The 13,859-nt window shown below is 48.5% G+C and overlaps 1 protein-coding gene across 1 annotated transcript in view; it reads left to right on the top strand.

The window, feature by feature from the left end:
* Positions 1-9,339, top strand: part of DRAM2 (DNA-damage regulated autophagy modulator 2) — a 10,110-nt gene extending 771 nt beyond the window's left edge. The window contains exons 2-7 of the mRNA XM_009878276.1: positions 586-653; positions 1,179-1,318; positions 3,507-3,684; positions 7,630-7,712; positions 8,323-8,415; positions 8,996-9,339. Of these exons, the coding sequence (XP_009876578.1) occupies positions 586-653; positions 1,179-1,318; positions 3,507-3,684; positions 7,630-7,712; positions 8,323-8,415; positions 8,996-9,103 (670 nt within the window). The 3' untranslated portion in view covers positions 9,104-9,339. The remainder of the gene's footprint in view (positions 1-585; positions 654-1,178; positions 1,319-3,506; positions 3,685-7,629; positions 7,713-8,322; positions 8,416-8,995) is intronic.
* The last annotated feature ends 4,520 nt before the right edge of the window (positions 9,340-13,859 follow it).

The following is a 13,859-nucleotide window of genomic DNA, read 5'->3' as shown; positions in this document are numbered from 1 at the left end:
CGTCTTCTCTTCCCCGGCTGCCCAACCCCAGCTCCCTCAGCCTGTCCTCGCAGCAGAGCTGCTCCAGCCCCTGGGTCAGCTTTGTGGCCTCGTCCCAACAGCTCCACGTCCCTCTTATGGTGGGGACACCAGAAATTGGACGCACCATTCAGGTTGGGCTCTCTTGCTGTCTCCGGGTTCAGCTGCACCAGTAAATCCATTCCACAGTCTATATTCCCAGCTGTGTCACACCAAAGCTGTACATACGATCTTAATCTTGGCCTTTTGGTTTTCCAGATTCTCCATTTTTCCCATTTTAATACTCTTTAATACTCTGTTGTGGAACCAAGATCAGTATAAAAGGAATAGTTACAGCAAGGATGCTCATTCCTCGCTTTAAGGCTAGTGTGTTTTATCGTGCTTACTTCTACAGCTCCATGACCAGCGCAGTATAGTTTGAGGAATGAAAAAACTTGGTGAAAAATGTCTGGGAGGGTTTTTACAAATCTGTTTCTTATGGTTCCTCTGTAGACTGAAATAAGTAAAGTTGTGATGCAAGTGTTTCTAGTATAGATGGATACGTATCATCCCATTTATCTCTTCCAGCGATACAGGGACAATACCTCCTGAAAGATGCTTATTTGGGATCATGTTAAATATTTCGGCTTTCTTGGGTGAGTATAGAAAGCTGCTTTTGGCAAAGCGCAGGCAGTTCTGGAACACACACTGTTGTAAACAATTGAATTTCCTTATTCAGATCATGAGCTGGCCTGTCATTCCCAGTAAAAACCTCCATTCTAGGCAATCAGTCTTAATTACCTTAAGCAACTCAGAGGAAAAGCACACGGCGGCGATGTTATCCACAAAGCCAGCATGACAACTGCAGATTCCAGAAGGCAAAAAACATGTTTAAAAAACTGCAGCAGGCAGTAAGACAAGCAGAAATGCATATTCAAGGCAGCGACCTTACGTGTGCTGCAGTTACAGAGAGAGGGAAAAACAACCTAGCGTGTCTTTCGGATGAAAGCGATCTGAAAAATCTAGTACGTGGACTGGTTTGCCATTATGTTATTTCAATTTTGACTTCCAGATTCTCAGCTTTCCTATTTCAGTGTACCATAAGACAGTATTTGTATTTTAAATAGTTGCTTCTGCCACTCTTTACCTTTAAAATAGTTGCCTCTGTTCTTCACTAACAGGTATGGCCACCATGTACATCCGTTACAAACAAGTTTACGCTTTGAGCCCAGAAAAACCCAAGATCATCAAGCTCAATAAGATTGGCCTTACCCTGGGACTGATGAGCTGTTTCGGACTTTGCATTATTGCAAATTTCCAGGTTTGTGCTTCGCTTGCAATGTCCTGAAGCTGCCCAGAGCTCTGCGCGGGTTTGTTTGCTGAGATATCTGATCAAACAAGGAGGGGGTTTACTCAAAGCAAAACTTTTAAGGACAAACCTGGTCAAATTTCCTACAGGAAACCATTACAAAAACACGCTTCAGTTTAGAATTTCTTACTCGTTTGCTTTATCCACTGGGACTTGTGAGCAGCCGCTCATGACATTCCAAAACACTCAAAACCCCACACATTCAGCAGAAAGCAAACTCAGCTTGGATCTCCTTACAGGAGATTTGAAAGCCGTAGCTCCAGATTAAAAGACCACAACTATATTGTATTTTGACTCAGGAGAAGCAAATATCAAAGAGTCAAAAATTCTTACAACTCGAAGCACAACCGACAAAAACACCCACTGCCACAGAGAGTCCAGCTCTGAAAAATCTGCCCTTTTAGGTTTATTTTCCTTCGAACCTGCACAATTCTTGAAAATACTGCACTGTTAACCAGCTTTCACATTTCTCCATCGCAGTGTCTATTTTTTTTTCCTCCTCCATACTTCCCACCCTCTCAAAAAAAAACACCAAAAAGTGATAATCTCGTGTATCGCACCGTCAGCAGGGCCACATTCCACACCAGTGGCTGTTACGTGCCAGCACATCATGCAGCCCCTGTCTTAGAAACCTCATTTGTGTTTTTTTGTTTGGGGTTTTTTTTTTTGGAGACCGCTTTTTTTTTTTTTTTTGAGAGGCCTAACTACACCCAGAGGTCACAGCCTCCCCTACTTTGCCCACCAAACACCTCAGGCTGTGTCCAACTCCAGGATTTCCTTCCACCACTGGCCAAGAGAGGGGTATGCCTACTTCCTGTAGATTTCAAGATACTATTTAGAAAGCACACGTTAATTTGTTAACTAGTTGGTGTAACATTTAATCCTGAGCAAGACAAAAAAGCAGAAGCGCTGTGCCAGCGTACCCAAGTGGTGCTGAGGAGTGCTTGAGGGCAAAAGGAGCTAAAGGGATTCCAAAACGAATCCACCAGTGACTGGTGTGTGAAAATACACGAAGATGAGCAGAGGGGACACAGGAACAGCTGTTGTGCCGGGAGACAAAGGAAGAGCACGGGGCTCATTCAGGGGAGATTTAATTGATGCTGTTGAGCCAGTGCTGTTGCTTTATTCCAGCTGTGGCGACTGATTTCCCCTCTTACAGGGCAAATATTTTTCTCTGAGGAAACCCCATCATGGAACAGCACATGATTTTTGGAGCTTGGTTATTCACTATTTAAAGAGTGATTCCTACCTCTTATGCTGTGGATGCAGCACTTCAGAATCAGTTGGGCACATGGAGGCTGTGAGGAACGGGCGACTCTGATTCCTGATCTTAGTAGTTACTCAGTAAAAGACACGGACTCAGAAATCCCCTGCGCAGAGGGAGTGCGGGGAGGCTGCACTGCACAGCTGGCAAGACGGTGCTTTTCGGTTTGGTGCTGCGCTTAGCCAGGGGTGAGAGGAAAGGACTGAACACAACGTGATTTTTCCAGGCATAAATTTTAAGTTGGGTTGTTTTTCTTGGAGCAACTTCTGGTTTTAATGATTTTTACTCTTTGGCAGTTGATTCTCCTATAGCATTTTAAGTTAAGAAGCATTACTGCTTGATTCAACCTTGTTCCCTCCAAGTATTCAAGATACTAGTTTATTCAAACTACAGTAATTCAGAGAATGGCTAAACCTCGTTATTTTTGACCCCATTTGGGTTACTTGAACCACACCATGTTTATCCTTTACTGTGTTACCTGTCATAGACGTCAGGTTCCTGGGACAGAAATGCTCAGGAAGCAGCCTGTCGTCCCTCCTTACCTGCCTAAGTGCAGGGATTCCTTCACCCAGTTTCAGTGTTTCTGTCCCTGCTGGCTGATGAGAACAGCTCTTACTGATTTTTGTAGTTAAGATACAGCTGGGACCTCTAACTTAGCCCCAGGAACTCACCAAAAACAGCAGGACAGAGCGCTGGCAAGTGCCACCTTCCAGCTAACTCTGTACGAGGCTGCCAGGATAAACCTCCTGAGCACTTTGTTCAACTGCTTAACTTGGGATCTGAGACCATAATTGGGTGGAGGGAGTGCCAGAGGGTTACTGAGAATTGTTCTCTGAGCTTAACATGATCTGTACAGGCGGTGCTTTCCTTCCCCAGAAATGTATTCTGTACTACGTACACGTGGTGGGAGCCTGCCTGACGTTCGGCGTCGGGGCCATTTATATGCTGGTTCAGACCGTCCTGTCCTACCTGATGCAGCCAGAAATTCACAGCAAAGACATCTTCTGGATCCGTCTGACCGCGTTGCTCTGGTGCTGTTCGAGCATCGTGAGCAGTATCCTTTGGCTGCGCAGCGGCGCCTGCACAAATGACACCGTTAATTTAACCTACCGACGGGAAAGGCCGTGCCGTGGGATGCCTCTCACCTTCAGCTGGGGTCGGGCCATCCATCCGTAGCCTGTACTGAATTTTAGGAACAAGGGAAGCATCAAGTTAAGCCCCCAAGAGAATCACTGGGTAATTAAAAAAATAAAAAATAGGGAAGAGGGACAGTTCCCACCCTTTCTCCTTCCCTTTCCTTCTGCACAGCGGAGACGGAAAACAGCAAAGGAAGAGTTTATCACAAAGAGGTCTGACTGCAGATTACGAAAGGGAAGCTTTCATGGTGGTTTTAATGGGGGGAAAGAAGCCAGGTAAGAAATAAAAGTGCCTGTTGCCTGGTGAGAGGAGAGCTGCAGGAGGGTTTATAGCTGGATACAACTAAAAGAGAGGAACAGGACATAGCATAAGAGAAAATACTACTAACCCAACCACGACAGATGGCTCCCAGAGCAGGTTTGAGGTGCTCGCATTTGTCAGAGAGACAATTCTGGAGCGAATCCCCAAGCCTGAGTCAGAAGAGACATTTGACCTCTGATCTCTTCCCCTGGCCCATCCTACAGTTCAGAAGACAAGACATTTCTGAGCAGCATTCCCTCAGCTCTGGAATCCATCATCTCCCTTAACTTGGAATTCCGAGTGCTGGAAATAGCTGCAGGTGTAACAGAAATATGGGCAAACCCCTCCAGAAAGAGAAACCTTTTTCCTGTCTGCAGTCATGTAACAGGCAAGGAACTGAACTGCAACAGTTCCTCCTGCTCAGCCCGATGCACCTCATGAAAATTAGGTCTCAGTTTTGTGTCAGACAGGGCTACAACACTAAAGCTTTCCAAGTTACGTTCCAAAGACACGAGTGCAGAAATAATTGCTTGAACGCTGTCCCATCAGCAGCTGATTTAATCCCCACCAATTCCACTTATTTCCAGGCAAAAGCCCCTTTTCCCAGTGATGGAGCATCGCGCTGAGCTCCCTTTCCTGCTACTGCAAGATGAGACCATCTGTACTAGCGAGCTGAGAAGCCATAGGTAGGGCACAGGTTGTCTGTAAAAGAACCAAGAAGGACCTTTACCTGCTCAAGAGCCTTGATGCAGAGCAAGGAAATCAGCTCCAAGACTTAGAGACTTGCCATCCCTAGCAGAGTTTTTTTTAGCGCTAGCAAAGAAGATTTTCAGCCTTGAAGTTTGGAGCCAAAGAGAATTGGGGAAGACTAAAATGGAATTACGCCGTCTGCTGCAAGCTAAGAGCTTTTTACAGATGCCAAAACCCCACAAACCTCAAATCCGTAGAGGTTTTCAAACTAGCGCGGTCTGACCAAAATTAGAGGGAAGTAAAGCTGTGGGAATAATGATCTATACATACACATGTATGGAAGGGGGAGAAAAGGGCAATTGTCAGAGTATTTTCTAAATTAACAGCTCATAATGTAATATGGGAGGGATGGTAACAGGGAGAAAACTGTGGCTGCAGGAGAGATGGTTGTAGCTGGTACCAGAGGACAGAAAAAACATGTTTTGTATCAGAAATCGTGGGGCCAGGAGGCCCAGGGCAGGGATTGTCCCCCTGGACTTGCACCATGAACCCCATGTTCAGGTTTGGGCCCCTCAAGACAAGAAAGGCATCGAGGGGATGGAGCGGGGCCAGAGAGGGGCAACAAAGCTGGGGAAGGGTCTGGAGAAGGAGTGTGATGGGAGCGGCTGAGGGATGTGGGGCTGGTCAGCCTGGGGAAAAGGAGGTCGAGGGGAGACCTCATCGCTCTCTGCAACTGCCTGAAGGGAGGGGGTAGCGAGGAGGGGTCGGTCTCTTCTCCTAGGTAAGAAGTGATAGGACAAGAGGAAATGGCCTTGGGTTGCTCCAGGGGAGGTTTAGGAAAAAATTTCTTCACTGAAAGGGTTGTCAAGCCCTGGAAGAGGCTGCCCGGGGAAGCGGTGGAGTCCCCATCCGTGGAGGGATTTCCAAACGTGGTGCTCAGGGGTCAGTGGTGGGTGTGGCAGCGCTGGCTGAATGGTTGGAATCAATGATCTCAAAGGTCTTCTCCAACCTAAATGATTCTGTGGATCTGTAAAAACACTCTGGATCCTCTGCTAGAGTGAAAGAGCACAATTGCCAACACGTAAAGAGCAAAGCAGTTAATTGCCTGTTCTGTAGCGAGGCGAGGATCGGAGCCAGTTATTTTTGTATCACAATAATTAAATCCTTTCCGTTGCAGTAGGAACAGGCAGGTAACTAACAGCTACTAAAGCCGCGCATTTTAATTAGCAGAGAATCAGGTATCTTGTATTCAGATCAGTAACCAGAGCTCCCCACAGCCCTCGCATCAATTTTCTAAATAAGCTTTGTAAGCCTGCCTTTCCAAAGACACGTTTGTGCCAGTAAATTCTGCCTTGTTCGGCACCAGAATTAATCTTTCACATCAGGAGGCTCTTCATGTTTAATCTCGTTAACGACTGAAGGATTTAATATCTTAATCCTATGAAAATCAGATCCCCTATAACTGAAACTTGGAGCATTAAGATAAAAAGGCAGCAGGGCCGACAGAGCGTACCTTCCCTCTGTAAGCCGCTGAAAAAAAGAGGCTTCTTGGTCACTCTAGAAAGAGCCCAAGTCTCTGATCAGGTGAGGAATAATTGTCACGTGGTTTGTTTTTCTTTTTTTTTTTACCTTGACTGCAGTACTAAAGCAGTTCTCAAGCCCTGAGCGAGCTAAGAGGGAGACAGAAAAGCCAATAACCCTCTTTGCTGCCAATATGACAGTGTTCCAAGCTGTAACCCACATATCGAGAAGTCAAGGTGGTTGAGAATCATAGAACAATTCAGGTTGGAAAAGACCCTCGGGATCATCAAGTCCAACCATTGACTCTACACTACAAGGTCACCCCTAAACCATCTCCCCCAACACCCCATCTAAGCGACACTTGAACACATCCAGGGATGGCGACTTAACCCCCTCCCCGGGCAGTCTGTTCCAGTGTCTGACCACTCTTTCTGTGAAGAATTTCTTCCTAATGTCCAGCCTAAACCTGCCCTGTTGCAACTTGCAACCATTCCCCCTCGTTCTGTCCCTAATTCCCTGTGAGAAGAGACCAGCACCAACCTCTCTACAATGTCCTTTCAAGTAACTGTAGAGCATGATGAGATCCCCCCTCAGCCTCCTCTTGGTCAAACTGAACAGGCCCAGCTCCCTCAATCGCTCCTCACAAGGTCTGTTCTCCAGCCCTTCACCAGCTTTGTTGCCCTCCTCTGCACTTGCTCCAACACCTCGAGATCTCTCCTGTACTGAGGTGCCCAAACCTGAACACAACACTCAAGGTGCGGCCTCACCAGTGCTGAGCACAGAGGGACAATCACCTCCCTCCTCCTGCTGGTCACAACATTTCCAATACAAGCCAGGAGGCTGTTGGCCTTCTTGGCCACCTGGGCACACCGCTGGCTCATCTTCAGCCACTGATAGAACACCCAGGTCCTTTTCCACCAGAGAGACTTCCAGCCACCCTTCCCCAGAAAGAAGTTGAAAAGCGATCAGAGAAAGAGGTCTAGACACTGCTACCTTGGAAAATACCACGAAAAAAGTACAAATGCTCCGTATTCACATTTGATCGAGGTTTAAATGCTTTCATAAGGACACTGCGTTTGATCAAGGAGGTTTAACAATATGCAGCCTGTCGAGAACAAAGATAAAGAATTTCAATTCAAATTAACCTTTTCACTTTAGCACAACAACCCACAAGTTGCAGGGAGCGATGTGAAGCAGCCCAGGTCACCGCTGCTCTTCGTTCTGCTGAGGAGATGTCGTGGAGAACACACAGAGATCTCCTCACGGCCTCGGCTTGATACAACCCAGAGCTGGGGCTTTAACGAGTTGCTCATTCTTGGTCTGGAATCTTCCTTAACGTATTTCTTTGCAGTGTTTGTTTCCTCAGTGGTGTTATACAGTGGCCTGTATGGAACTAATCTAGTGCAAAAGTTGCACTGGGACCCACAGGAAAAAGTAAGTGATTGAGCGGAGGAAATAAACAGGTGGAGTCAGGAGGAGAAAAAAGCTGAAGGAGACAAGGGATGGAGCTGCCGGCAGAGAGCGAAGTGTTGGGCACCAAGGGCAAGTGGGGCAGGAAAAGGGCACATAGAGGCAGCTCTTGCCTGTCTCCCCGGCCCTCCTCATCCTCTCCAGGCGCTGCTGGAGAGAAGGAATATTCCGCAGGCTGGTTTTGAGGGCTTTTCCCACCCCTCCCTTTATTTAAAGCATAAGGAGCCTCTCGGAAGCCGGCTTACACCCAAAGGAGGGCCTCGACCCGTACGCTTGGGAAGCGATTCTGCTGTTGGTCCTGCCAGGCTCTTGCCTGAGCTTCAGATTTTGTAGGTGGATGTTAAATTCCCAGTGGGGTCATCCCAGGTGGGTGGAGCAGGTGTTTTCCCCCTCATCCTCGCTCTTTGGCCGATTTGAGTCCTTCATTCTTTGAGACTCCAGACACGCCAAGAAATTGTGCTCTCCGGAGGGAATAGCTGAGGATGCAGGATGTCGTGGGGCCAAGCCACCATTGCAGGTTCAGGAGGAGCTTTTCATGCCGATTTCCTTTTCCTACCCTCTCCTTATTACGCAGGGGTACACAGCTCACATCATCAGCACCGTCTCAGAGTGGTCATTGGCATTCTCCTTCCTCAGCTTTTTCCTCACCTACATCCGTGACTTTCAGGTAAAATGAAGTGCTTCTCCGAGCTCTAAAGAATCTGCCGCGGTGTGAGGTGGGCTCTTACCAGCCATCGAGGCTGGGAGAGCGTTGAGCAGCCCTCAGCACTCCGTGAACACATCCAGGGATGGCGACTCAACCACCTCCCCAGGCAGTCTATTCCAGTTTCTGATCACTCTTTCTGTGAAGAATTTCTTCCTAATGTCCAGCCTAAACTTGTAACTGGATACCATTCCCCCTGGTTCTGTCCCTAATTCCCTGTGAGAAGAGACCAGCACCAACCTCTCTGCAATGTCCTTTCAAGTAACTGTAGAGCATGATGAGATCCCCCCTCAGCCTCCTCTTGGTCAAACTGAACAGACCCAGCTCCCTCAATCGCTCCTCATAAGGAGCATCTACCCCAGCATCTACCCCAGCATCAGTGTAACTTTAATCCAGCTCGCTCGTGAGATCCATCACAGGAGCCAGGCCTAGAGTTCTGGAGCTCAATCTGCATTTTGGTGTTTCATCCAACTACTGAAATTGCCACGCCAAGCCAGCCACGAGCTGGCTAACTGGAGTTTCTCTTTCTTTTTTTCTTACACAGAAAATTTCCCTGCGCGCTGTTGTCAGCTGCCCCAGCCAAACCCTGTATAACGCGCCGCAGAGCTTTGTGACCGACGAGCAGGCACTGCTGATCGCAGGGAGCATCTAATGAAGGTGAAGACAACGCATTCTCAGCGTAACTCAGGAACTTAGTAGCGATAACAGTTGATATTTCGAAGCATTTATTTTATATATTAAAAAAAAATGAAGCGATTGTATTGCACTTGACGTAAAGGGCTTTGCCATTAACCCACACAGCAATGCAAATGGTATCAGTATTGTGAACAAGCCTGTAACATTTCCACACATGCCAGTGTCACGAAAGAATTAAATGAAGGTCATTAAAGACTGGAGTCTCCTCATCACTTTCACCACACCCAATCTTATCTCCCTCGGCCCCCTGCCCTCCCCTCCCCAGCATTCCTCAGGTTTTTGGCTGCACAGACCCACCGGCCTCATCCTTCCGCACCGGCAGCTCCAACCTCGGGGCCCTGCAGGCTGTGCCGGAGCAGAAGAACCCCAAAGCCACCTTCTCCTTGGAGCAGCCCACAGGGAAGATGCTCTAAATTTCTTCCCTCTCTCCTTCCCTCCCTCCTCCTGGCCGTTGTTTGAGCTGCTGGTTGATCCAAGAGCCCACACACAGAGCATCCTTACCGAACAACTCTGGGGAGAGTCAAGATTCCACAGTCCGGAGCCGCTCGCTCAAGGGGGAAGCGCTGACCCTTACCCGAGCACAGAGCAGGGGACACGTCCTTGCAGCCTCGATGTCCCCAGTCCTCCCGCAAGTCAATCTCCAACCCAAGAGGCACCTGCTCACTCCTCTTGCTGCTGCCCTGACACCATCATGGGCTGTTGACGGCCCTTAACCTGACCTTGCAGCTTGTCGGGCTGCTCCACGAAGCCTTCGGTGCCGGACACACGGGCTGGGTCACACTGAGTGTTTTGATAGGGACAACCTTCCGCGGTCACGTCCAGACCAAAACAGAAGCCTTAAAACTACGCATTTGCTCTAGTTCTACTAAAGTAAAGGGATGTTCAATTCCAGACAGACCTACACAACACATTCGAGCCCTGCTTAGCAGGAATAGTTCAACTTCTTTCCTAGACTTTTCCAGTCTACAGCTGCAGAAGCTCTAACGTATGTTTTCCCCCCCACACTGAAGCAACGTGTGCCGGCATCTTCTTTTCCCTGTAGGGGAAAGTAAAGGACCAGGAGAGGAACTGGAACTCCCAGCACCCTTTCTCCCAGGTTTAAAATAGGATTTCTGCATCACGGTTGTGCTTTATTTGCACTTGCAGCCTGGCTCAGCCCACAATTCAGACAATTCACGTGGTGAAAACAAGCTTTGGAACTAAAACCTTGCCAAACTACTTTAAACCAGTGGAGTAAGAGGACAGGCAGATAAAATTACAGGGAGTCACAGAAACCCCAAGAAGACTTCCCCCAAGTATGACATTTTAGCTGCTGATAAGCCCTTAGGGATAAGGGCCTGCCTGGAGACTTGCACACTTGGCTACACACTTTCTGATGAGGCAACATGTACACCCCAGTTTCTGAACTGCTACAACGCAGAAAACATGATGTTTCAGCTCACAGAAACCCCTTTTCTGTGTCTCCTTTAAGGCTCTTCAGGCAACTGGCCTAACCAGGAGGTTGTCACAGCAGTGACGCGCTGCCCTGGGATGGCAGAGCCCTGATCCCTGCTGGGAAGCGGGGAGGAGAGCGCCTTTCTGGTACAAACTGGGGAGAAACAAAGACGTCATTCACACACGCAGCTTCTCGGGAAGGCTCCAGCCTGCTCACAGGGCTTTTCTTTCCATCTCCTTGGTGTCCAGCTCCACTTTCCCTTCGCCCCTCTCGCCCACGGATCACCATGGAGCACAGAGAAGGTGTTCCTGACGAGCATCAGAGAAGCTGCCCCTGGGGGGCAATTCCTGCTCTAGAAAGCCCCACTGAGCGGCAGCACTCTGACGAGACAGACCAGCACAGGATCAATCAGGAGTCTGAGCTTTGGGAGGACTCAGAATTCTACCTAAGAGGGCACATGCCCAAGTCTGCAGTTAAAAACCCACAGCTCTCCCCTCGAAACCACCCTAACGCTCCCCCACCTGCTCAGCGCCATTTGTGGGGCTTCCTGCTCATTTCCAGATCCACAAAAATTCAACTTCAAGGCAACAAACTCTTCTCTATTTAACAACCTCCTCTATGGTAAGAAAACCCTCCTCACCCTCCTCTCTCACCCTTTCCCAAAGTGACAGGCTGAGCAGCACCCAGGAACAGCTCCAAACCCCTGATGGGCTGCTCCAGAGATACACCCTCCCCTTGCATCACTTCTTTCTCCTCCTCTCTGGTCCCACCAACACGGCAGGTTGCTATTGAGGGGGCTGCTCAGTCCCCTGAAAGGTGGGCCAGGTCCTACCTCTCCTCCTGAAGACTTCTGATGGCCAGTCCTCCCGCAGGAAGCCGGGTGCAATCAGGTTGTGCTGGCTGAGGAAAGTTGGAAAACTCAGGTAGTCAACCCAAGACTCTCAAGAGTCTGCTTCCCCAACTCCTGGAGAACTTTTAGCCTCCAGAGGGCATAAATACACCTCAATCGTCCTGACCAGCCTCACCTGGGACCTCCTCCCACACATTGTGCCTGCAGCCCAGGAGCTCCATTTGAGCCCAGGCTCAAGCACCCAGTCCTGGCCTGAGCTACGTTGCAGGTAGACACATCTTCAGTTCTGCCCTGACCTTATTCTGTGGCTGTACTTCAGACCTGGAGAGTACGTAGCTTTCCTCCAACCTCATCTCCTCCCTAGACCTCAAATGCGCAGTCAGTCCTGTCTCCGGTCTCTGCTCCTGATTGAAAATCTTGGACAGATCCAGAACCTTGTTCATCATGTCACCTTCTCTGGAGTTGTCCATTGACATTGTCATCCCCACCCTGCCTACCTGGCCCAGCTCCCTGGTTGGTGAGGGCACTGCCCGTGTCCTGGCGACACCCAGCTCGTCCTTCCTTGGGGAGCAGCCCCGCTCCTGCTGCTCCCTGACACAGCGAGATGTTTCAGTCAACTCCCGCTGAGCTCATGGGCACTCTCTTGTTAAGGAGTGGCTGCCTTCATACTTCTTGTCCTTGCCAGCTTCTGTGGATTTGCTCTTCCTCTTCCGTCTTCATGGTTTTCTTTTTTCAATCGTTATAAAATAATGGTCACAAACTGGAAAACAGGAGGTTCAATCTAAACACAAGGAAATACTTCCCTGTGCGGGTGCCGGAGCCCTGGCCCAGGCTGCCCAGAGAGGGTGTGGAGTCTCCTTGGGACCTACTCCCTTCATCATCCTCGTAGCTCTCCGTTGGACTCCGAGTCCAACGGAGAGCTACGAGGATGATGAAGGGATTTGAACCAGAGAGGGTGTGGAGTCTCCTGCTCTGGAGACTTTCCAACCTGCCTGGACGCGTTCCTGTGGGATCTACTCGAGGTGATCCTGCTCTGGCAGGGGGGTTGGACTAGATGCTCTCCAAAGGTCCCTTCCAACTCCAACCATTACTTAAAGAAAAATTATTAGCAAGTGAGGCCCTCACCAAATAAAAAATAAAAAAAAGGGTTAGCCCAAAGGGCAAAATCTGTGCAAGTTGCTGGAAATGCTTCCCCCCAGCCCCAAGACTGGGGAGGAGGGGAACAGCCACGGCTGCACTGGGTTGAGGAGGCCGTTAGATGTAGGAGAACCAGCCCTGGATTAACTGATCTGGCATCCAAATGAGCAGGTGACGCAAGGGACAAGAAGCGTGTTTTCAAATATCAGGAGGAAGTTGGCCAGAAGGTTTTTGAGATCAAGGTTTAAAATGAGTCTTCAAAGAAAAGTCTGCTAGAACAAAATTAAGATATCGGTATCCAGGACCATCACAGAAGAGCCCAGGAAGGCTCTGTCCTTCCATCAGAGGGAACCAACTGCCTGAAACTTAAGTGTGGGTGAGAAGTTCCAAAACAAACTCATGAACAGTAATGAGTTTATGAATGAATGGGATTATACTCTCACACCCAAAGAGAAACCCTAAATCACAGAATCATAGAATGGCCTAGGCTGGAAGGGACCTTAGAGATCATCTAGTCCAACCTCCCTGAGGACGAAAGAGCTGAAGTTCTCAGTGAGAATTGCTTTAGTTCTAGAGGACAGAAGTGGCAAATACAGAACCAGCTTTTTGAAGCGTTCCCATGATCTGTGGAGCCACAAGAGCAGCACATTCTTGTCCGTACCAACGAAAGAAATTATAATAAAACTAGAACGATGGGGTAGCAATGCTACTTTGTTGCTCTTTTTAACAACCAGGACAACTACAAATTATGAAATCGGCTTTTTAAAAGGAACTATTTAAAACTACTGGGTAGGACAATGCTGTGACATCACAGCAAGAAGACAGTAAATATCAACGGGAGATCTTACTGGAGATATTATTGGTTTTAATTAAGCCTCCCTCGTGGCCATAACCACAGGCAGGTACCAAGGGAGGGTCCACATGGTCTGGCCAGTAGGTCTCAGCTAAGACCCCCACACCAGGCAGCCTGTCCTGTGTCACTTGCTGTCACGTGGAGGATGACACCAGCCTCCAAATCCTCCTCGCAGCTCCTCATTTTGACAACTACTTACTGGCTTTTAAAGTACCTTTCCACACCCTTTAGGGGCTGTGTACAGATATTTTTGTCTGTCCATCCCTCTCCAGTTGTGTGAACCACTTGAATTTCCGTCCTTCCCCTCCTTATTAAGTAGGTTCATCCCTTGAATTAGAAGGTTGTGAAAATACAAAAGTGTATTCAATTCTTTTAGCCACCATATAAACATACTCAATAGTTGCTACGACAGAAAAGGTGGGTTTTTTTCCTAAATT

Source organism: Apaloderma vittatum, unplaced genomic scaffold (assembly GCF_000703405.1).
Source record: "Apaloderma vittatum isolate BGI_N311 unplaced genomic scaffold, ASM70340v1 scaffold36951, whole genome shotgun sequence".
NCBI classification, from domain to species: domain Eukaryota; kingdom Metazoa; phylum Chordata; class Aves; order Trogoniformes; family Trogonidae; genus Apaloderma; species Apaloderma vittatum.
This window is presented reverse-complemented; position numbering and strand designations above follow the sequence as displayed.